At 42.7% G+C, this 22,318-nt stretch overlaps 1 protein-coding gene across 1 annotated transcript; it reads right to left on the bottom strand.

Moving 5' to 3' along the window:
• Window positions 1–4,390: 4,390 nt before the first annotated feature.
• LOC131092208 (myosin-1B-like) lies at window positions 4,391–21,639 on the bottom strand. Its single transcript, XM_058038808.1, has 39 exons — window positions 21,590–21,639; window positions 19,852–20,092; window positions 19,623–19,766; window positions 19,375–19,531; window positions 19,041–19,068; window positions 18,829–18,943; window positions 18,643–18,735; window positions 17,805–17,868; window positions 17,559–17,657; window positions 17,354–17,457; window positions 17,140–17,278; window positions 16,384–16,502; window positions 16,135–16,284; window positions 15,274–15,444; window positions 14,361–14,670; window positions 14,175–14,260; window positions 13,579–13,666; window positions 13,368–13,485; window positions 13,034–13,157; window positions 12,814–12,950; window positions 12,457–12,712; window positions 11,259–11,501; window positions 10,894–11,070; window positions 10,663–10,808; window positions 10,485–10,575; window positions 10,005–10,394; window positions 9,639–9,765; window positions 9,421–9,539; window positions 8,955–9,151; window positions 8,409–8,592; window positions 8,157–8,322; window positions 7,859–7,983; window positions 7,396–7,704; window positions 6,455–6,658; window positions 5,964–6,089; window positions 5,699–5,869; window positions 5,503–5,607; window positions 5,266–5,361; window positions 4,391–4,672 (listed from the first exon to the last, which is right to left on the bottom strand). The coding sequence occupies exons 2-39, from the start codon at window positions 20,053–20,055 to the stop codon at window positions 4,517–4,519; spliced, it is 5,838 nt and encodes a 1,945-aa protein (XP_057894791.1). The 5' UTR covers window positions 20,056–20,092; window positions 21,590–21,639; the 3' UTR covers window positions 4,391–4,516.
• Between the last annotated feature and the right edge of the window lie 679 nt (window positions 21,640–22,318).

The raw sequence follows: 22,318 nt of genomic DNA, 5'->3' as shown, positions 1-22,318 counted from the left end.
GTGAGTAGATCTTTGTCTTGCCAGAGGAGACCCATCCATGTGTAAGTGAGGGGATATGTGGTGGAAGGATTAAGGTGTTTAGTGTGGATGTGTCCTGAAGGAAGATGAAGAATGTTCCCCCCACATTGCTCCCCACAGCCCCCACATTTTGAAAAGGACTTGCAGGTGCCTCATGGTCCTTGCAACGGCCATGAAAGAGAAAAGACACCAATTCATACAAATTGGACTTCTTTCCCAGAAACTCACCGGCTTCTCCATTTCTTTCCTGATCTTTCCAAAAGCCTCACAGGTAACACAGACAAACCTACCACTATTTCCATTTCAGCTTTATACTCCTTCAAATTATCTGATAAACCAGATATTCCATTCAAAACCTTCCCCATGGGATCTGCAGCTTGCCACTGCTGTAGTCAGCCATGCTGTCATATGAACAGGGCGTGCTGGAGGAATCAGCGCACCCTGTGGACCCTGATTAACTGTCTGGCAGGGAATATTCACACTGCTGCAGCAGCATTTCTGCTGCCTCTGGGTAAAACGAGAGCTCCCAGGAGCATTAGCACATGCTGAAAACAAATACTGATGCTCTGATCTGCTGGAGCAAAACTTCTCATCCCTACTCTTCTACTAAGACCTAGCTGAGCACTGGATCATTGCAATGGTAAGGACATACTTTGTATATAAAAACCAGTAAGAATCAGATCAGACTAGAGTAAAGTGTATTTCTTTCAGGCTGTTTATGTGTCATACTGTGGCTGGCATAATGATTTGCCCAGCAAAGAAACAAGGTTTGGAGATATATTAGGCATCCCTAATCCATGCTGGTGCAGGGAATGGAAAAAATAAAATAGTAAGAAACATGAACTGAGCTTGAAGAAAGTTGTTAATTTTCATAATGTAATGACAGACTTGAATGCATCGTTTGGGATGAAAAGCAGTTCAGGATGTTCACTGTATGGGCTGTGAGAGATGAGAGCTAAAATCCAGAACAGTAGAGCACAAAGCCCTTGGTAATGCTGCTGGTGGAATTTGGGGGCAGAGGCAGCTGTTTAGGTGGGGATTTTTTAGAGGGGGGAGAGGGGGGTGAGGCTGTTTTTTTCTGTTTGTTAATTTGTATGAATTGGTGTCTTTTCTCTTTCAAGTTCTTTTCCTCTAGTCTTACTGGTTGCTATGCTTGTGATCTTGCACATGGAAATCAAAGTGGTACTTTTCGTGGTATGGACTGTTGAGATTTACATGTTTGTAAAGGTGATGGCATCCTTTTTCAGTGAGGACTCCAAGTGGCTTCCTGAAAAACTGCAGTGGCAGATTATCTGCTGTTAGGATGAAGGTGTCATTTCACTGAGCAGAGGAAGGTAAAAGCTGTGACCTGGAATGTCAGGATAAACAGTTCTTGAAATTGCATCACAGTTAGCTAATCTTTCTCCTTCTACCAGCAAACATGAGAAGATGACATCTGAGCAGTGTTCTAAATAATATCAGAGTGATGTAGGGGATACTTTTTCCCCACACACTGGAGCTTCAGTTACAGAGAAGATGAACAGGGTGGAAGGACTGATAAGCCAATGGGAGGAAGATTAGTGCCTGGAAATGTCAGAGATGTTGGAAAGTGAAGCAGAAATGACAGAAATCATTATTCAAAGTTCAGTATTAGAAAGTAAAAAAGGCCAGCTTGTACTGAGAAAGGAAAAGGAAAGGATGATGAGGTATAACTCACATATAATGTCTTAGTGCCTCCTAAAGTGCTGATGCTTTGGTGTACAGGGGACACAGTTGTCCATGCCCAAGCTGTTGAAGGTCAGAGAACTCCATAGTCCCCATGGGGCAGCAGCTCTGGTGGAGCTGCATCTATTTTAAAACTCCTCTGGGACTTGTTTCTTTAGGCCACTTATGGGCCCATGTTTCTTTAGGCCACTTATGAGCCCATGTTTCTTCCAAGATCAGTTACCTGTGCATCAGCACATTTTCTATCACACGCAGCCTGTCTCCAGAAATAGTGTGTTGATGCAAAATGACTCCTTGTCCTCCAGCCAAGGCAGCAAATCAAAACTGAAGAAAAATTGGTTTTCCTTTCTCATCCCTTTAATATTCCACTCTGATTCCAGCAAGACTCCAGCCCTGCTTTCCAGGCTGGCTGGTGGCAAGGCCAGCTCAGCACAGGGCAATGTGTGTGATTTCTCTCCCTCTCCCACCTGTGCAGTTGGAATTCTGGCCCCAGGTGTTGTCTCTAAAGGAACCTGCAATGTTACCTTTCATCAGCTGAGCATTAGCAAGAAATCCTGAGGCCAGAATTTCTTACAGGTGAGAGACAGAAGAGCCCCAAGAGTCTCAGGTGCTGCAAGTACATCCTGATTCTTCCACAGTCAGAGCAGCTTGTGCCTTTTGGTGAGTGATTATGATATTGTCCAAAGGGAACAGGGAGTTTTGGGCATTGTAATACCATCCCCAAAGTTGTGATATTTACTACTCTGTCAGCAGCTCTAAAGAGGTACAGATGGAGCTGGAAATACTTGTCCATGTTTTCACCGTGCCACAGTTGTAACTCACTGATTTTTGAATTAAGTTTTTGGGGTTTGTTGATTTGTTTGTTTAAAGAAAGATGGTCTTTAGAACAAAGAAATTCTACTGCTTTATTTCAAGGTGTGGCAGGCAAGGATTTGTCATGAAAAAAGATACCACCTATGTCTTAGGAGCATATTGTTTGAAGGGAAAAGGAGAGGAGTCATTTCCCTTCTTTGTTGCCCAGATATCACTGGCAGTGGAGCAGTTTTCACAGCTTCACACATAGAGATGATGTCTCTGAAGTGCATCACTTACAGTGACACAAGAGTCAACACAGAGTGTCATCTTTTCCTTAAATATATTTAACTGCTGTCTAGAAGACTACTTCCATATTTAGTTATAAAATGGAAGAACTCTATGGGTGTAAATCTCAGTGTATTTGGGAGGAGGAAGTCCTCCCTGTCCAGAACACTGACTGCTGTGGTGCAGTGCAAAAGGCTTCAATACTGCTCTTTTCTCATCATCCCCTTTCCAACATCTTCAGCTCCTTTCCCCAACAGTTTCACAGCTCCTTGAAGCACTCTCCATAAATAAAGAGGTGTAGAGCTAGCCAGGAACCTTGAGGGACCCACAAATGCTCTTGTAGTGTGATGGAACCAAGTCTCCTTTACGATGGTAAAATGGAGAATGGTATCTGCATGTGGAATCTGCCCTTGGCAGCTGTGCAATGTGCCTGGGTCCAGTAGTGCTACAAGTGGGGTTCCCTATTTTAATTATTGCTTCTTGCCTTGCAGGAAACAGCCCGTCATTTAAGACTTCAGACCAGTACACCTTATGTAGATGTTTTGTTTCTTTTCTGTTCAACTGAAATACAGTTGGTATCTACATTCCACTCCAGTGCTGCAAGAGTCAGAGAGGTAGGACACAGTTTGTCATCGTCTATGAATTTTTGTCTCTGTAAAGTGTTAGATTTTATGATTCCTTTCAAGTTGTAATGCTCTCAGTATTATTACTTGAAGACTTACAGTGCATGATGTAAAACAGCTCTTTTAGCTTTTTGTATTTGTACATTACTCTTAATTATTCCTTAGCACAAAAACTCATACATTTCAGTACTGGAAACACTATACAGTAGTGCAGCTGTTCCCACTTGTTCTGGTGGCTCTACATGTTACACTGCTTGGGGTTTGTCTTCTTATTCACACTTCTACCAAGCTGTTCATTAAGTTCAATTTAATTTACAACTGGAACATATTAGTATTGGCTATTCTGCCTCACAGAGGAAGTAAGGCACTGCAATATCCTCTTATCCAAATAATACATTATTTGTTTTTCTTTGAAACTTAATGTTAACATCATATTTGTGAAGTTATTAACAAGGTAGCATGATCTTTAAATTTCCTCAGTAAGAAGCCACTTCCAAGAGTTACTGGCCTTCACTTGCCTTGTTCTAAGGCACAGATAATTCCTTGCCTAACTTCCTCCATAAGGACTCGGAGACATACAGATGCTTTTGGGACTACAGATGTTTTCCCTTGGGAAAACTTCCCTCTAAATACCATTTGCCCAAGTGATAATGGGACCATCAATGAGAACCTCTGAGTACTGTACCCATGTAGAAACACAATGCACAAAGGAAAACCAATTTTTTCTATGCCAGGACAGAAAAGGTGCTTGTCCTGCCTTTGTCCTGATCCTCTCCCAGAATGGAAATTAAATTAGTCTTATTCCCATCTTGGTAATGCAAGTAAGACAGAGTGGAGAAATACTGGAGATGGGATAAGTAAAGCTGTACTGTTACGCAAGGCTTAAAGTGAAATAAATATTTCATTTGAAAGTGCCCCAAACTTGTGTAACTGCAGAACTGAATTGACCAAAATCACGGATTCTGCTGTGTATGCCACTAAATCTACGTTCTTTATTCTCTACATATAGACATGTTTATGAACACTTGAAGAAGGACAGAGGGCTCACATTTTGTGCAGCCCTCAGGTCACTTTGATGCCTCATGCAATTTTCACTCTTCCTCTCCTATTTTCTTGCCATGAATCTCACGGCTCTTGGCTCGGAGCTTGTTGACCTGTGACTCTGCAATGTCAGCCCGCTCCTCGGCCTCCTCCAGCTCGTGCTGGATCTTGCGGAACTTGGACAGGTTCACATTGGACAGCTCCTCCTGTGAGAGCAGAGCGAATCAGAGCTCAGGAGCACAGGGCAGGGGTTTCACTCCTGCTGCAAGTCAGCCTTGTGGGGCTGCAAATCTCCATTCCCCTCCCACCACTGCTCACACATCAGCCTCACACAGAGCTCCTCATCCTCCCCTTCTCAGGACCCTACGGGGACAAGCTTCACCAGGACTGTGTCACATGTGAGGAGCAATTTCACCCCTTTGATTTATAATTTCTGTACTTATTCCCACACTACTTCCTGCCCAATTGTCAGCACAACTTACGGGGCTAGGAAGACCAGGAAGCCTTCTGCTGCTGATTAGTAGCAGAGATTCAGGAAATTGTCAGTCACTGGGTGTGGTCCCTGGTTTGTTTACTCTGGCCTCCTGTGTGAAACAGGCTGCAGAGCTTCCCTTAATGAATGCCCTGATTGCAGGGTGCCCAGAGCTCACCAAGGCCTCATGACATGATAACAAAGCAGCATGGCCAAGACAGTTGCATATTGGGAGTTTCCTTAATACCCTTCCTCCTGGTATTCAGCTTGATTCAATGTGTGTCCTGCCCTAATCGAATTTTTGCCCATTCTCCAAGCAATACTTACAGCCTCCTCAGCTTGTCTCTTGTAGGATTTCACTTTCATTTGCAGCTTGTCCACCAGATCCTGCAGCCTCAGAATATTCTTCCTGTCTTCCTCAGACTAAAATGTTTGGCGAATGGAAAGGAGAGTAAATTCTTGGTTCTGCAACTCGTGAGTTTAACCATTCCCCTTGGGATGGTGTGTGCAAAATGTGACTCACTGTGAGAAAGCCCAGTGAGAGCAGGAGAGCTCCTGCCTTACCTGGTAGGTGAGTTCCTTCACCCTGCGCTCATACTTGCGCACACCCTTCACGGCTTCAGCGCTGCGCTTCTGCTCAGCATCAACCTCCCCTTCCAGCTCCCGCACCTGCAAGGACAAGCCCAGCCCTGCAGCTGCCCTGCCAATGTCTCTCCAAGGAGGGACACACTCCCTCAGGCACAGTCCCGGCCCTACACACCCTGGCCTCCAGCTTCTGGATCTGCTTCTTCCCTCCCTTCAGTGCCAGCTGCTCGGCCTCATCCAGACGAAGCTGCAGGTCCTTCACTGTCTGGTCCAGGTTCTTCTTCATCCTCTCCAGGTGGGCACTGGTGTCCTGCTCCTTCTTCAGCTCTTCTGCCATCATGGCCGCCTGATCAGAGCAAAGGGTCAAAGCCATTTTGGGGCTGGAGATATTTTGGGGAGAGTACATTCACCATCAGCAATGCCAGGAGTGCCCAACTCACATCTGTGATGGCCTTCTTGGCCTTCTCCTCAGCATTGCGGGCTTCCTGGATGGTATCCTCCATTTCACTCTGGATCTGGGCGATGTCTGTTTCCAGCTTCTTCTTGGTGTTGATCAGGCTGGTGTTCTGTTGAACAATAAAATTATGTGCAGTTATTTCCAAAAGACAACAATTACTGAACAAATTTACTGTTTCAATGTAAAGTTATCCTCTAAATATCTGATATTAGTTATATATCTGATAAATATCTGATATCTTCCTGATGTATCTTGTCAGGTCATACACAGGTAGATAGCAGAGGATTATTGATGTTTGAAGCAACTCTTCTGGCTGCTCATGCACTCTTACTCATTTTGCCATAATCCATTTCTTTGTACGAGTGTAATAATTCTAGTTCAGATAAAGTACTTTATTACAGGAGTTGATTTAGGAATTTACACAGAAGAAAAACTATAAAGGAAAAAAATTGCACATGAGATTTTGAATCTAACCTGAGTGTGGAGGAGCTGAACTCTCTCACTGGCATCCAGAAGCTCCTGCTCAGCCACTTTCCTCGACCGCTCCGTCTGCTCCAGGGCTGCCCGGAGCTCCTCAATTTCAGCCTGCAGCAGGTTAGCTCTACGTTCCACCATGGCCACCTGCTCCTTCAGGTCATCCTGTGTCCTGATAGCATCATCCAAGTGTATCTGGGTGTCCTGTAGAGAATAAAGAGAAATTATAAGGCAGGATTTTAAAAAATTATAAGAATCAGGAGAAATTATAATATGACGCAGCATTGTCACACAATGGCATTTGCCACCAGTCCCATAATGATTATGGTAGTACAATATATATAATTATAGGGATATATTTATATGTGGACTTATTGTCTGTCTATGCACAGTAACTTAGAAAATTCAGTTGGAGGTTGATTCATGAGAATCTGGGACAGCTGAAGAGTAAGGTTAAGTCCCTGAATTTTAGGAGACTGGACTTGAGTTTCTCAAGGAATTCCTGGATGGTAAACCCTTGAGAAAGTCCTCTCAAGAATAAAGAAGCAAAAACCAAGTTAAGAATGCTTTTCCTGGAGTGCAGGAGCTCTCAATTCACATGTGTAAGCAATCAGGAAAGAGAGGCAGATCAGCATGGCTGAGCAAGGACCTTCAGGTCAAACTGAAGTGTAAAAAGGAAACGCATTGATGGTAGAAAAAGCAGCAACTGTCTTTGGAAGAATATAAGGATGCTACCAGGATGTGTGAGGATAGTATTATGAAAGCCAAGGCAGAGCTGGAGCTCAATTCCTCTTTTGTGTGGCCTCACATTGAGTACTGCATCCAGTTCTGGGCTCTTCAGTTAAGGAGAGTCATTAAGGAAATAGAATGTATCTAGAGGAATTCAGCAGCTAGTATTGGACAAAGTAAAACCCAAAGTGCACATTCTTAGTGTAACATACCTTAAGCACAGCCTGGGTGTTTCTCAGATTCTTCTGTGCCTCTGCAGCCACACGATTGGCATGGCTCAGCTGGATCTCCATTTCATTCAGGTCTCCCTCCATCTTCTTCTTCAGCCTCAGGGCTTCATTCCTGCTCCTGATCTCAGCATCCAGAGTGCTCTGCATGGACTCCACAATTCGCAGGTGGTTTCTCTTCATCTGGTCAATCTCCTCATCTTTCTCTGCTATCTTCCTGTCAATCTCAGCCTTCACTTGGTTGAGCTCAAGCTGCAGGCGCAGGATCTTCCCCTCCTCATGTTCCAGGGAGGCCTGGACAAGGGGACACAAACATTGATAAAAATCAAAAATATTTTCAGAAATCTCAACTGCACTCCTCAGCCAGAACAGAGTGTAACTCTGTTCCAGGCCTTTTCAGCCCTATTTCCTCATTTATTTACTACAGATGCCAGTGGTTGTCATGTACCTCAGCTTCCTCCAGAGCAGCCTGGATTTCAGATTTCTCCTGCTCAATCTGCTTCTTCACTTTCTCCAGCTCATGAATCGCCTTTCCTCCCTCCGCAATCTGTTCCGTGAGGTCGGAAATCTCCTCTGCAAGGAAGGGAGAAAAGTGCCATAGTCAGGCAGAGAGCTGAATGGTGAAAGGCTCTGGCCTACCAAGGTGCCAGCCATGATCTTATCCCTGCAGGCCCAGGGCTGTTAAGCATGGCAGACAGACAGGCTTGTGAGAAAGGCCAGGGAGGAGCAAAGGGCCAGGGACTTACGCTGCAAGTTCTTGTTCTCCCGCTTCATTGTTTCCAGGTGGTCCAAGGACTCCTCATAGGCATTCTTCATCTTGAACAGCTCCGTGCTCAGAGAGCGCGACTCCTTCTGCGAGGCCTCCAGCTCAGCCTGCGTTTCCTCATACTTCTGCTTCCATTCTGCCAGGATCTGAAGAGAAACGGGGGGTGAGTAGGGCTGTGGCCATCACAGGGCCCTGCTCTGGCCAGGAGTGCTGGTGCTGGAGGCCAACTGACCTTGTCAAAGTTCTTCTGCTTCTTATCCAGAGCAGCACAGGCAGCATTGGATCTCTCCACATCAATCATCAGGTCCTCCACTTCATTCTGCAGCCTCTGCTTTGTCTTTTCCAGGGAGGCACATTTGGCATTGACAGCCTCAACATGCTCCTCTGCATCCTGCAAGCGCTGGGCCAGCTTCTTCCTGGGAGGCAACAAACACAGTTGCACATCAGAGCCTGGAAATATGTCAGTTCTATACTTGTCATGAGAGGTCAGCTGGTCACTTTAAGGGTTTTGAACTGTGCACTTTTCACAGATATGTAAGGATCCATACTTTGCTGTGTCCTATCACCTATTAGGCCTGTCATAGCACTTCTAGTCCTAAAGCCTATATTTTCTCTTCCTATCTCCACTTTTTCTCTGCCTTCCTCTCTCTCCTTTTTTTTACAAATCTATATTATTGCCTTCATCCTATTCTTGACTTAGACCACTCTCAGAGATTCTAATTTCCCATGACCAGTTTCAGTCTTCTCCCATCATTTCCCATTCTGCTTCCTCATGTACTTGGCCTCCTCGAGCTCCTCTGTGCGCTGAATCGCGTCCGTCTCGTATTTGGTTCTCCACTGGGCCACTTCACTGTTGGCCTTGGACAGGGCTCGTTGCAGCTCCCCCTTGGCCTCCTGCTCCTCCTCATATTGTTCCCGGAGCAAGTCACAGTCGTGGCGAGCAGACTGCAGGGCGTGGGCCAGGGCATTCTTGGCCTAGATGGAGAGTGGGGTTGCATCAAGCAGTGATAATATCCTGTGAAATCTCTTCCAATGAATTAACTTCACAATTCCACCATGACAGCTGGAGGAATGTTTGCAATGAAGAACAGATGTAAGACTGGTGACAAAATCCATTAATCAAACTTATTGCACAAAGAAAAGCGATCCCCCAGGATGGCTTACACTAAGCAGATCCTGTCCCCACTAGGCTGTGTAAAGCTAAAAGCATAGTCAGTGGCCAGTGGTAAGAAATCAGGAATAACCTTAATTTCTTCCTCTAGATGCCTCTTCAGTTCCTCAATCTGTTGGGTGAAGGCCTGTTTGCCTCTTGACAGCTGAGAAATCAGAGCATCTTTCTCATCTACCTGGCGTGAAAATTCACCTGGGGAAGCAAACATAAAAGAAAATATTCTAATTGTTATTTATGACCCAAAGAAGCTGGTTTAGGAGTCATGCAAAAACATACTGGAGTCTCTCTAACCTGCTTCTGTCTGCAAACGAGCTCTTTGAGCATTGAGGTCATTGATCATGCGCTGATGTTCTTCTTCTTTGGTCTTAATCTCACTCAGCTGATCTTCCAGAGTGCGGCACATCTTCTCCAGGTTGGCCTGTGGAGATCACAGAGAATGAAAGAAGATTAGTAACTAGATGCCTTCTTATTATGAACAGCAGGATTCTAACCAGAAAAAAGTGAAACAACTTGCAAGTTATAGACTTTTTCTTGGAGTTAGAAGGTTAGAAACAAGTTCCATACAGAGACATGAGTTAGTTGGTAATCTATCCATAATTTTAAAGGATATACTTCAACATTATTTATATTCATGGTTTTTTTAATATTTTTCCATACCTTGGCTTTGGAGACAGACTCCATGTTGCTTGCCAAGTCGTCAATCTCCATCTTCATCTCACTCTTCTCCTTCTCCAGCTTCTGCTTCACACGTTGCAGGTTGTCGATCTGCTCGCCCAGCTCAGCTGTGCTGTCCGCGTGCTTCTTGCGCAGGGCGGCAGCCGTGGCTTCGTGCTGCAGCGTGGCCTCTTCCAGGTCACGGCGCATCTTCTGGAACTCTGCCTCACGCTTCTTGTTCATCTCCACCTGAGCTGCTGTGGCCCCTCCTGCTTCTTCCAGGCGCTCACTGATCTCCTCCAGCTCCCTGGACAGGTCAGCGCGATGCTTCTCTGCTTTAGCGCGAGAGGTTCGCTCTGCCTCAATCTCCTCCTCCAGCTCCTCAATGCGGGCCTGCAGAACATCAAGGACCCTTCACAGCCATGCCCTCCTCCTGCCTGAGCTGAGCCTGAGCAAGGCAGGGCAAAAGGCACAGAGACTTGCCTGCAGCTCCTTGATCTTCTTCTGAAATTGCATGCCCAGGGCCTGTTCATCCTCGATCTTGCCCTGGATCTGGCTGATTTCAAAGTCTTTCCTTTGGGACAAGTGAACCGTGTTAGAGCACAAAGAAACAAGACAAGTGCTGCAGCCCAGCACTCACGGGCCCCAGAGCCACACTTACTTCTTCAGTTTCTCATCCAGCTGCTGCTTATCATTCTCCAAATCCATGATGCTGTCCTGGGCCAGCTTCAGGTCTCCTTCCAGCTTCCTCTTTGCTCTTTCCAGGTCCATGCGCAGTTTCTTCTCTTGCTCCAGGGACCCTTCCAGCTAAACACAACAAGACCATCAGGGCTCTGCCAGCCCGCTTGGACTCCATACCTGTCCTCTTCCTGCTCTATGTCTGTGTGCTTACATCATCCACTTGCTGTTCCAGCTTGGTCTTGGCTTTGGTCAGAGTATTGACTTTGTCTTCCTCTGCCTGCAGGTCATCCAGGGTCTGCTGATGCGCCTCTTGGAGGGCTTTCTTCTCCTTTGTCAGCTTAGCAATGGTCTCATCCAGAGCTGCCATCTCCTCAGTCAGGTTTTTCACCTACAAATATATGCATGTTTTAAAATTTGGAAGAAAACATGTTCACTGGTTTTATGTCTGATTTATATTTTGGATGCTGATAGACGCACAGCTCAAGATTTTCCAAAATCAGCATGTCTTTTGTTAAGTTGCCTTTTACTCTGAGTCTGTAATTTCATGACCCTTTATGTGCCTGCCAATGTGTGTACCTTGTTTTCAGTGGCATGTTTTTCCTTCTCCACCTTGGCCAGTGTTAGCTCAAGGTCATCAATATCTTTCTTCAGCTCTGAACATTCATCCTCCAGCTTCCTCTTCTTGGCTGTCAACTCAGCATTAATTTCTTCTTCATCCTCAGCCCTTTCAGTCACTTCCTTGACTTTGGCTTCCAGCTGGATTTTGGTTTTGATGAGCTGATCACACCTTTCCTCAGCATCAGCCAAAGCATCTGCTTCCTGGTGGGAAAATCCAGAAAATATTATTTAGTACTGTAGGAAGCTATGGGAATTGGCAAGACTTTCAAATTACTTTTAGGGAAAAACACACTGTGGAATTACCTTGGAAATTACAAATCTAGAAAAAGGTTTTAGTTAGTTTTCTTGTTGGACCTTTTGCATCTTTAGTACAGCTCTGTTTAGCTACATTTTATTTCAACTTATTTATTTTGGGTATATAAGAAAGTCACTTAGATTTAACTGATGTTTTCCTTTTCTCCTTTAGAAAGTGGTTGTGTCTTATTATACAAAACTCAGATTTATGTGGAAGTGTTGAGACATGTAAATACCTCCACCTCCAAGGAAATATTTGAAACTCCCTTTAGTAGCTTTATACTCAGCCATTGGTGTCAGTGGACAATAGAATGAGATTCATCATTCCCTGAAACAGACATTTCAGCTCCAGGGTATTGCCAAAATATTTTTTATGGTTGTGGGAGGCCAAAAGACATTGGAGACAGACATATAGTGATGATGCTTGTGTTGTAAGTTGTTATGGGTATCTTTGTTTTCTGGAAGTAGAAGCTGCAGGAGTTGAGATGACATCTGCTATAAGAAATCGTAATCAGCTCTTCATTTTGATGAAAGTTAAGGCAGAGTAGTAGATCAGTCAAGCTACTGTCTCTGCTCCACTAGATAAACTACAGTGACCACAATAAGGCTTTATGTCTCACATAATGTCTCTCATATAGCTCTATGAACTCACATGGACACATGTAGTTATGAAGAATAAAAGCTCATACTTTTAAAATTACAGCTCGCAATAGTAAGATGGTGCGAAGAAAGAATGTGGTCTTTAGTTACATGGTATTAGGCTTAAAGTATTTTAGAAGGCTTAGTATATAATTTGAGAGTGTATTAAGAAAGGAGTGTTAGATCATATTTACTTATAAAAGTATAGAAATATGTTACTCACAGCCTGCACATGGAGCTGTAGGTCATTCTTCTCCTTCATCAGAGAGGCCATTTTCTCCTCCATCTCCTTCCGCTTTGCCTCAGACTTTGCAAGTTCCTCCTTGGTTTTCTCAAATTCTTCCTTCATGTTGGCCATCTCCTTCTCAGACTCTGCACTCTTCAGCAAGGGCTTGATCTTGAAGAACAGCTTCATCCATGGCCAGTGTTTGACATTCATGAATGCACGAATGTTGTACTGGATGCAGAAGATGGATTCCCTGAGGCATAATTAAAATGTACAATGAATATTCTCAGTCAGACAAGTGTCAACACTTTTCCATGAGCAAAATGACTTTAACTGAAGAAGAGGAAGGTGTACCTTCTCTCCACCATTCTCTGGTACTCCACCCTCGCCAAGAAGCCCCTGCATCTGGCCTGAGTGCGAGTGATGAGCTGTGCCAGCTTCTCATCTCTCATCTCTTCCAGGACCCCTATCAGCCCAGCTTTGAAGAACACCTTGAGAGAGACAATATTGCAGCACATCATTGTCAGGTAGAGAGAGCAAAGCCCAGGCAGGCAGTGAACGGGGGAGTTTGTACCTTGGTGTGTCCAAATTTATACTGGGTGTGATCCACATCGATTGAACTAAGAAGCTTCTCAGAAGCCTTCTTGCTATCGATGAACTGTCCCTCAGGGATGGCACTGGCATTAAGCACCTTGTATCTGTGGAATTGGAGCAAATAGGAGGAAGACAATGTCCAGTCATAAGAATGTTCTCTTTACTGAAACTAAGAGCAGTGTTTGCAGCAGAACTAGGCTGAGGAAGTTGGAATTTCATCTCTCCATACTTAAAGACCCTGGCAAAGCTCAGTTGTGTGATGGAGAGCAGTTGGTGAGGACACCTGACTTATCTCTTCATTTCATAGCTCTCACCTCTGTTTGAAGTCAGCATAGAGGACTCTGCTGGGGAACCCTTTCCTGCAGATCCTGATCCCTTCCAGCACGCCGTTACAGCGCAGCTGGTGCAGCACCAGCTCGTGCTCCATGGCACCTGGTAATGCAGAGCACAAATGAGGGGCACAGATTGCATTGCAGAGGGGAATGGATGTATCAGAGCCAGGATCTTTCATCTTGGGCTTCTTACCAGGCGTTTTAGTCTCATTGGGGATGATGCAGCGCACAAAGTGGGGGTGAGTGCTCCGCAGATTGGTCATCAGCTTGTTGAGATTCTCCTGTGGGATCATGCATAGTAGTTTAGATGAAGGAAATTTACTTTTGCATGCTTTGTACCTAGATGCCAAGAAACTAATATAATAAATATTAGAAGAAGCTTAAAATTTGACATCTAGATTTAATGAAACCTTCTATAGACTTTTTGTTGAGAAGTAGTCTCATTAAAAAAATGTTTAAAATTCTTTGCCTTTTTCTGGAAGAAGTAAAACACTACATTATAAATATACTAACACAAACCCTTTGGGGATAAATTTTTATATTTATATTACATGACAGATTCTGAAAAAAAAAACATTTCCCAAAAAATGGGAGTGAACTTTTGCAAGAAATTCAAAGAGCCAAATGAAGACTTATTCCTAAATTTGAACAAAAAATCACTATGGAATGCACTTCAGACTTAGTATCGCTTCTCTATAAAACCAATGCCAGAACACAAACCTGAGTGCATTTCGCTCAGTTTTGACATTTTGTTCATGTTACTTTATAGAAAATTAATCCATACTTTACCCGGAAAAGAGCTGAGACAGTCTGGAAAGAAGAACCCTTCTTCTTGCCTCCCTTCTTGCCGCCACCACCACCACCACCACTAGCCTCTTAAAATGAAAAAAACAATTTTTTAATATACCCATATAACCTTTTTTGCTATATCTTTACATATCCCAATTGTTGAAAAAGAAAATTTAGAAAAATAACCTGCTTCTCCTCCACCATATGAAGCAAAGAGTAAAGCCAATGTCTTCACAGATGATTTCTGGTACAGCCCAATGACAGTTTCATTCAGAGGGTCCTTGTTCTTCTCCAGCCACCCAGTGATGTTGTAGTCCACTGTGCCAGCATAGTGCACCAGGGAGAAGTGGGCCTCAGCCTTGCCTTTGGCAGGCTTGGGCTTCTGGAAGTTACTGGATTTACCCAGGTGCTGGTCATAGAGCTTGTTCTTGAAAGAGGTGTCAGTTGCCTTGGGGAACATGCACTCCTCTTCCAGGATGGAGAAGATGCCCATGGGCTGGAAGATAGTTCAACAAGCAAGAGAGAATGCCTGTAGAATATATGATTATGGCCTGGTCTCAAAGCGAATGTAGTAAAAGACAGGAAGCTGAAAAATAAACTTTGCCAATGATGATGTTAAAGTTCATGAGGAGAAAGAATATTTTAAAGTTTTTTTCACAAATGTGTCCATGACATATTAACTTGTGTATTTGAATTTTCAATCAGCACCTCAAATTATAAGGAACTACAAGAAATCTCTGTTTCTTCCTCTCAGAGGTCAGACACTGTACTCGCTTTGGTGTGAACCATACAGAACCATTACAGATAACTGTATTCATTTCCAGATAACTTTATTCCAGAACCCAAAGAAAATGTTTTCAATTTACTTTAGGAACTGCCCTGTGCTTTTGAAGATAATATCCTTTAGCCAAACAAATGAGATGCCTTCCATGCAGAGAATCTGTGAGAATTACTTCTATAGTTTTCAGTGGACTTTCTAATATGTATAATGCATAATTAGCAATAGTACAGGTCAAGATGTATTTCTGCACTTAAAACCAAATACAAGAATCCAACTACTGGAAATTTAAAGCAATGAGATCTTGAATTAAAAACATACCTTCTCAATGAGCTCAATGCAGGCAGCCAGATCCATGCCAAAGTCAATGAACTCCCATTCAATGCCCTCCTTCTTGTACTCCTCCTGCTCCAGCACGAACATGTGGTGGTTGAAGAACTGTTGCAGTTTCTCATTGGTGAAGTTGATGCACAGCTGCTCCAGGCTGTTGAACTGCCCAGTGGAAAAAACCACAACAACAAACCCGCATCAATATGCAAAATTCTTCATCATTCTCCACCACCCTCTATAAATCTCCGCAGTAAAAACACAACTGTATTACCAGGACCTCACCATAACAGAACTTATATGCAGCTCCAGAAATCAGGGATTTTTTTCAGAGCAGATTTTTTAGTGAATCTGATAAAATCAATAAAATACTTTGGCATTTTTTTATTCAGCAAACAAGATGAGTGCATGCTCTTGTATCCAAATTGAAAACCTGTTATATCTCTGATTAAACAAATAATTATTCATTCCTTGGTTCTTTAAACATTTTTAACATCTTTAACTCATTATATATTTGCAAATGCATCTCCTAGCTCTGCTACAGAAACTCTTTTATAAATTTATTCAAAATATTTTGGGTTATTTAATCCTAAGCATTAAGCTCAAACGGTTGTAATATTACAACATATAAAATTCTATTTGCTGCTTCTGCACAATCAAAATGACTCTGTGCTTGTACTGATGGAACTTTTGAGGATTTTGTTTTCTCCTAGAGAAGAAAATGATTTGGTTTTTTCCTGCATCAAATCACAAATGACTAGCATGTTAAATATTCAGAGAAGTATTACTTACAAGTCCTCTGATATAACCATCCTTCCCTTCAAGAGCAGCTCTCAAACCTAAACTCTTACTTACATCAAAGATCTCAAAGCCAGCAATGTCCAGGACACCAATGAAGTACTGCCTGGGCTGCTTCGTGTCCAGCTGTTCGTTGATGCGAACAACCATCCACAGGAACATCTTCTCATAGACAGCCTTCGCCAGGGCACCCACTGAGTTGTATACCTAAACAAAAGGAGAATGGAGTGGAAAAAATACAATTTCCAGAGCAAATAGTAAGTGATTCATGTCAGAGATTCCCAGTCACCAAGTGGTTGTTGTTACCTGCTGCACAGTTTGGCCTTTGGTCACGTATTCATTCCCCACCTTGACTCGGGGGTAGCAGAGAGCCTTGAGCAGGTCTGCTGAGTTCAGACCCATCAGGTAGGCAGCCTTGTCAGCAACTAAGTACAAGAACAAGGAGATAGAAAAATTAAGGCTAGCAAGACATGCAGCACTTTGAGTGATGAACCCTTCGCAAAACAGCTGCAATATTTAATGTTCTTGTGATCAAATTTTGCTTACTGGCTCTCAGAGGAACCATGACATAATTATTCAATTGAAATCATCTTTGCATTGAATGTTTTATATCTAAAGAGTATATTTGTCTTTAAAAATCTTCACAGAAACTTCTAGAAACAATGTATTTATGAAAAATTATTTCAGGAATTCATGAGTAATTTTGTCCTAAAAAGTGATTAAAGAAGTAGAAGTTCTCTAATGAAATATAATACCTTTATTTTCTTTAAGTATCAAGCAGAAACAAGTTTTTTTCAAAAAAATCTTTTCTTTCTCAGTGGGTCTCAGCACATAAGCAAGTTATGCTGATTCAGAATGGTAGCTCAGGAGAGATTTTTGGACATATATGCAGTTGGTAGTGCAGATAACGATGAGCGGTAATTGAAGAAAGAGTGCATTTTGGATGACAGTTTCATACCTATGCACCATCTCACCTAAACACATTTCTACTCCATCTTCCAAATACATATTTATTATTGCCACTTCTATTTCTAACAGGTCAGTCAAAGATTTTGCTGATACCTTCTGTGCCATCAGGCTCTGCCTGCTCCTCTCGTTGCTTCTGCTTGAACTTCAGGTTCCCATAATGCATGACAGCCCCTGTCAGCTTGTAGATGGCTGTTTTCTCATCAGCACTGAAGCCCAGGATGTCAATGGCACTCTGAAATAGGAACAGTAAAGTAAAACATTTGTCTGGGAGATTCCAATTGTTGCAATACTCTGAATTTCTACTTACATCTGTAGCCATCAGCTCTTCCTGGTCATTAATGCTGGCGACAGTGATCTCGCCTTGACTTACAAACTGGTAGTCATAGGGGTTGGTGGTGATGAGGAGCATGTCTGAAAATAAGAGGATGGGTCATGTAGGCTTAGTTTAGCCTACAAGTAACAGTGTGAGCAGAAACTCAGCAATCTTCCTTCAAGTTAGTAATTCTTCCTACCGATTAGCTCCGGCTTCTTGTTGGACATGATCTGATAAAAGATGTGGTAGCTCCTTTCCGCCTTGAGCTGGAAAGTGACTCTGGACTTCTCCAGCAGATCTGGAGGGGAAATTTGGTTAGAAACAAGAAGAAATAGCAAAAGAAAAAGAAAAGTGAGAAGATGGGAAGAAAACAGGGAAGGCAGTATAGATGATGTTGTATGGATGGGGGAATGGATGGATTGGAAACTGCTGTGAAGTGTCTTACATGTTTCGATATCTGCAGAAGCCAGTTTTCCTGTGGCACCAAAATGGATTCTGATGAATTTGCCCTTTAAAGGAATAAAAGTGTTTTAATATTTACTACATAGAAAGTATATCTGAAATAAAGAAGTTGGTACAAGTTTTCTACTTAGAGACATTTTCTTAAAATCTCTGTATTTGCACCATAACATAAAGGTATCTTTTTCATTTTTGACCATGAAAATAATCAGCAGTGGCAAAACTGTATTTTAAGTATGCTGAGTGTACAAATGAGAAAGAATGTGTGAACTTCATTCAGCAAATTATTCTAACTATATCCCTGCATACAGAGAGGAATTACCTTGATGATATGGAAATACCAATTTAAGTAGTTGAGCTGCTTATATCTGAATTGTGATCTAATAAACAACTTCATTTCTGATTAATTAAATCTGAAATACAGTAAATATTCAATTAGAAAATCTATTTCTCTTTCTTTCTTTTTTTCTTTCTCTCTCTCTCTTTCTTTCTTTCATCTCTTCTAGCCTTCCTTTTTTTCCTGCAATTTATCTGTCTCTTAGAAAATAAGTATAAATGTAAGTAAAAAAAAACAGAGCTCTTTTTTAACATTACAGTATGTTCTAGGAGAAACACCACATAACATGGTATTATTTGCATTTTAATATAAAACAGAATTAAATTTTTGTGTTGTGAAATCTGGAGAATGATCTTTAGTATAAGCGGCAAAGCTGTGGTAAGAAATTTCAGTTTTACTCTTGAAAACATGATGGCTGAACAGAAAACAATACTGACATAAACTCCTGTTTACTGTGTTACAGGAATTATTTTGTTAAGCAACTCACAAAGCGTGAGGAGTTGTCGTTCCTCACGGTCTTGGCATTTCCAAAGGCCTCCAGCAGTGGGTTGGCGCTGATGATTTGATCCTCAAGCGTTCCCTGCAGGGTGATAATCAGTGCTAGTTATCCTTTCCAAAAATCATGTCAGGAAGAAAGGAAAGCATTGATCCCAACATGTATCTAATAAATTACCTGCATTTTGCCTGATGATTGTTCTTCCTTTTTCTTGTCTCCACTGGCTGCAATTGTTGCAAAGTACTGGATGACACGCTTGGTGTTCACAGTCTTCCCGGCCCCGGATTCTCCGCTGCCAAAGCCAAGAGAGAAGCAGAGGGTGCGTGGTCAGGCAGGAGGGGCCCTGGCACTGGGCAGCCCCGCAGGGACCCGCGCAGGGGGGTACCTACGTGATCAGGATGGACTGGTTCTCACGATCTGTGAACAAGGAAAAACACAGTACATAAAACTCAGTGAACAACAGAGGAAGAATGAAACATAGTCAGGTAAGTCTAATGTTTTGCCTGATGTCAGCTGCAATCAAACAAGCGAAGCACATCACTGAGTACAGAGATATCTTTCATTTAAAAGAGTAGAAAGAGCACTATGAAGATAGCAAACTCCAACAGATGCGTATGTCAGATCCAAGAAAACTTTGAAAAAGTCTCTTCACTTTGCTGAGATAGGGTATCCCTTAAAAGAATTTAGTGGCCCAGGGCCCCTGAGGAAGACAGAGCCACTCACCAGTCAGCATGAACTGATAGGCGTTGTCAGAGATGGAGAAGATGTGTGGAGGGGCCTCCTGGCGCTTCTTGCCTCGGTAGGCCAACACCACCTCGGGGTTGTACACCGGCAGCCACTTGTAGGGGTTGACAGTGACACAGAAGAGACCCGAGTAGGTCTGCAAGGAAGGGACACAGCATGTTGGCTTGCCCTGAGCCTGGCCCAGCAGCTCCTGAGGCTGCCCAGAGGAAGCTGCTGCTGCCACTTACGTAGATCATCCAGGCTGCGTAACGCTCTTTGAGGTTGTACAGCACAGCGGGTTCGTGCAGGTGGGTCATCATGGCCATGTCCTCGATTTTGTCATACTTGGGAGGGTTCATGGAGAAGATTTGATCTTCCTTCACAGTCAGGGTCTGTCAGACGAAGAAGGATACACATGTCAGCTAAAAAACCAGAGTGGGGATCATATGATTTCCTTGACTCTTATTTTTGACTCACCTCTCCCCCTTCAGTCTTGACAGTGACTTTGCCTGATTCCTTGCTTGTGATTGTCCCTTTCACAAAGGATTCCTTTGCATGTACCACGAAGACAGATGTCTTGGCATCAAAAGGTTTGTTCTGGGCTGCAATTCTCTCCTTCTCTGACTTTCGGAGGTAAGGAGCCGCCTCCCCAAAGATGGCCATCTCCGCGTCCGTAGACATGGCTGCGGTTTATGGAGGGGCTTGTCCGCAGAGAACACTGTGGAAGAGCAGATATGTTACTCAAATTTGCCAGAAAGTAAGCACTTGTTAGGAGAAGAAAAGAGAAGTTGTGGAGAAAAAGAAACTATATTAATACAGCTTGTAGCCTTTTGGAAGGAATTGCGAATTTTTGCATTGGTGCAATTCAATATTTTTGGAAAAGGTCAAAATTATATTTAAGGAGATTATTTGGCCTTTACTGAAATCAAATTTAAATAATTTATAGATACTTAGAATTCAACTATTTAGGCACTGTACTATGGAATTAAGAACCTCAAAAATCTCTTCAACTGCTGAAGCACTCTTAAAATTAATTTGGAAATATTATAATGTTGTTTTCTCACAATTGATTGTTTTTTACAAAGATCAGAATGCTCATACTCCACTGTCTGAACTGCACACTGAAAACTCTAGCTTCTTAATGACTCAGTTTCAGTATTTATAACTTTTTTATAATGGCATTAATAATAAAATTTTCTCTAATTTTATTGACTGCTTGAATCCAGGCATAAATTGCAACATGACTGTCTAAGATTAGTGCTGTTCAAACCACACTGAGATAGCTCCTTTTCTAGTACTTTCTTTTGTTTTTTAAAAATTAGTAGAATTTTAGAGAAAAACAAAGTTCAAAGACTTAAAGCTGTGATGAAGTATTTAAAAGTAAGGAATTTAACGCCTGAATTAATTTATCTGAAATATATATTTTCTTTCCTCTGCCCTGAGGAAAAAAAAAAAAAAAAAGCAAAACCAAACACTGGGCAGCTTAGGAAAACATTTAAATATCTCTTTTTGTATAGAGTTAGGTACCTGATATTGACACAACATTTAATCTTGTGTTTATTTTACTAAAATGAGAAAACATAACATGATATTTCTTTGTTTGTCTCTGGAGGAACAGGTAGTGGCTTCCAGAGGAGGGAGGCTGCGTCTTCCATTTCTTGTGAGGTAGAAAACAAGCAGAGCAGAGAATAAAGGGCAGCATTGCCTTTTACAGAGGTGACAATCAGAGCTTGGTTTGTTATGTTACAGCTGTTACTGCTTTAGTGATTCCATGGCAAATTTCAGACAAAATATCTCATTACATATGCTGCGACAAAATGCTGAATTTTGCAGTTTTCCTACTGTATTCTTAGTTCAGTTACACAGCAGTGATGGGAAGGCAGTGCTCCTCACTCCCTGTTAGGTGAGTTAAGCAGAAGTGAAGAATGTCCCCTTGGGGATTTTCTGGCCTGCTATGAGTAGTCAGAGACTTCAAACACAGCTCCTTAAAGAGTGGACCAGATGACCTTATGAGATCCCTTACAACCTACACTGTTCTATGATTCAATAATTCACTTGAAAACCATACCAACCTTCAGCATCCCACCACCTTATACTGTGACTACAGTGGTTTTAAGAATATACAGTGAAGCAGTGACCATTCACTCAGCCATACACACACCCCACCCAAAAGGATCTGTCTCTGTTCCTATAAATTGGTAAATCAGCTTCTTACCTCTCGTGACACCAGATGTGTGGCTTATGAGCTGGCAGCTGATCAGTGCTGTAAAACAGAAATGACAATTCCCAAATTGCTGCTGCACAAAAATCAAGAGTGAAAACATGCAGGTAGGTGCCTTGAAAAGAGATTTGTAATGGAGTCCCCTCCTGCACAGGAGCACCAGAGGCAGCAGGAATGTGGGGGCACATTAGGCTGACATCCCCTTCCTGCAGCCTGCAGACCCCATCCCTTACCTTGGAGCTTTCTGTGGAGCCAGGGCAGACGTGTTGCAGGGACATTTTATACGATCTCGCCTGCAGATGCTCCAGATGCCTCCTCTTTCTTCGGTCAAAAATATTTTGGCAAACCCTCTCTGGCTAAGCATTGTCTGGCAAACTGAACTAAGGGCATAATTGTCATTTGACATGAGTAGATATAATTAGAAAATTTTGATGTCTTGGTGGCTATATGAATACATCTCCTATAAATAATGTGACAGGAGTGTTAAGGAGGGAATCTGGACTAGTTGAAGCACTTAAAGAACTTGGATTCAGGACTTATGGATTCTATTGCTGGCTTTCCCACCGACTCACTGCACAACCTGGGATGGATTGCTTGGTATGTCTGGGCTGCAGCTACCCCAGCTGTACAATGGGAATGTCAGCTTTTATCTTTCCCTTGTAATGGTGTGAATCTTGTAAGAAATGCCTTAGAGGAATACATTGGGCAAGCCACTAAGGGGAA

This window comes from Melospiza georgiana, chromosome 21 (genome assembly GCF_028018845.1).
Source record: "Melospiza georgiana isolate bMelGeo1 chromosome 21, bMelGeo1.pri, whole genome shotgun sequence".
Taxonomy (NCBI): domain Eukaryota; kingdom Metazoa; phylum Chordata; class Aves; order Passeriformes; family Passerellidae; genus Melospiza; species Melospiza georgiana.
The sequence above is the reverse complement of the archived record's forward strand: the minus strand, read 5'-3'. Positions and strand labels throughout refer to the sequence as shown.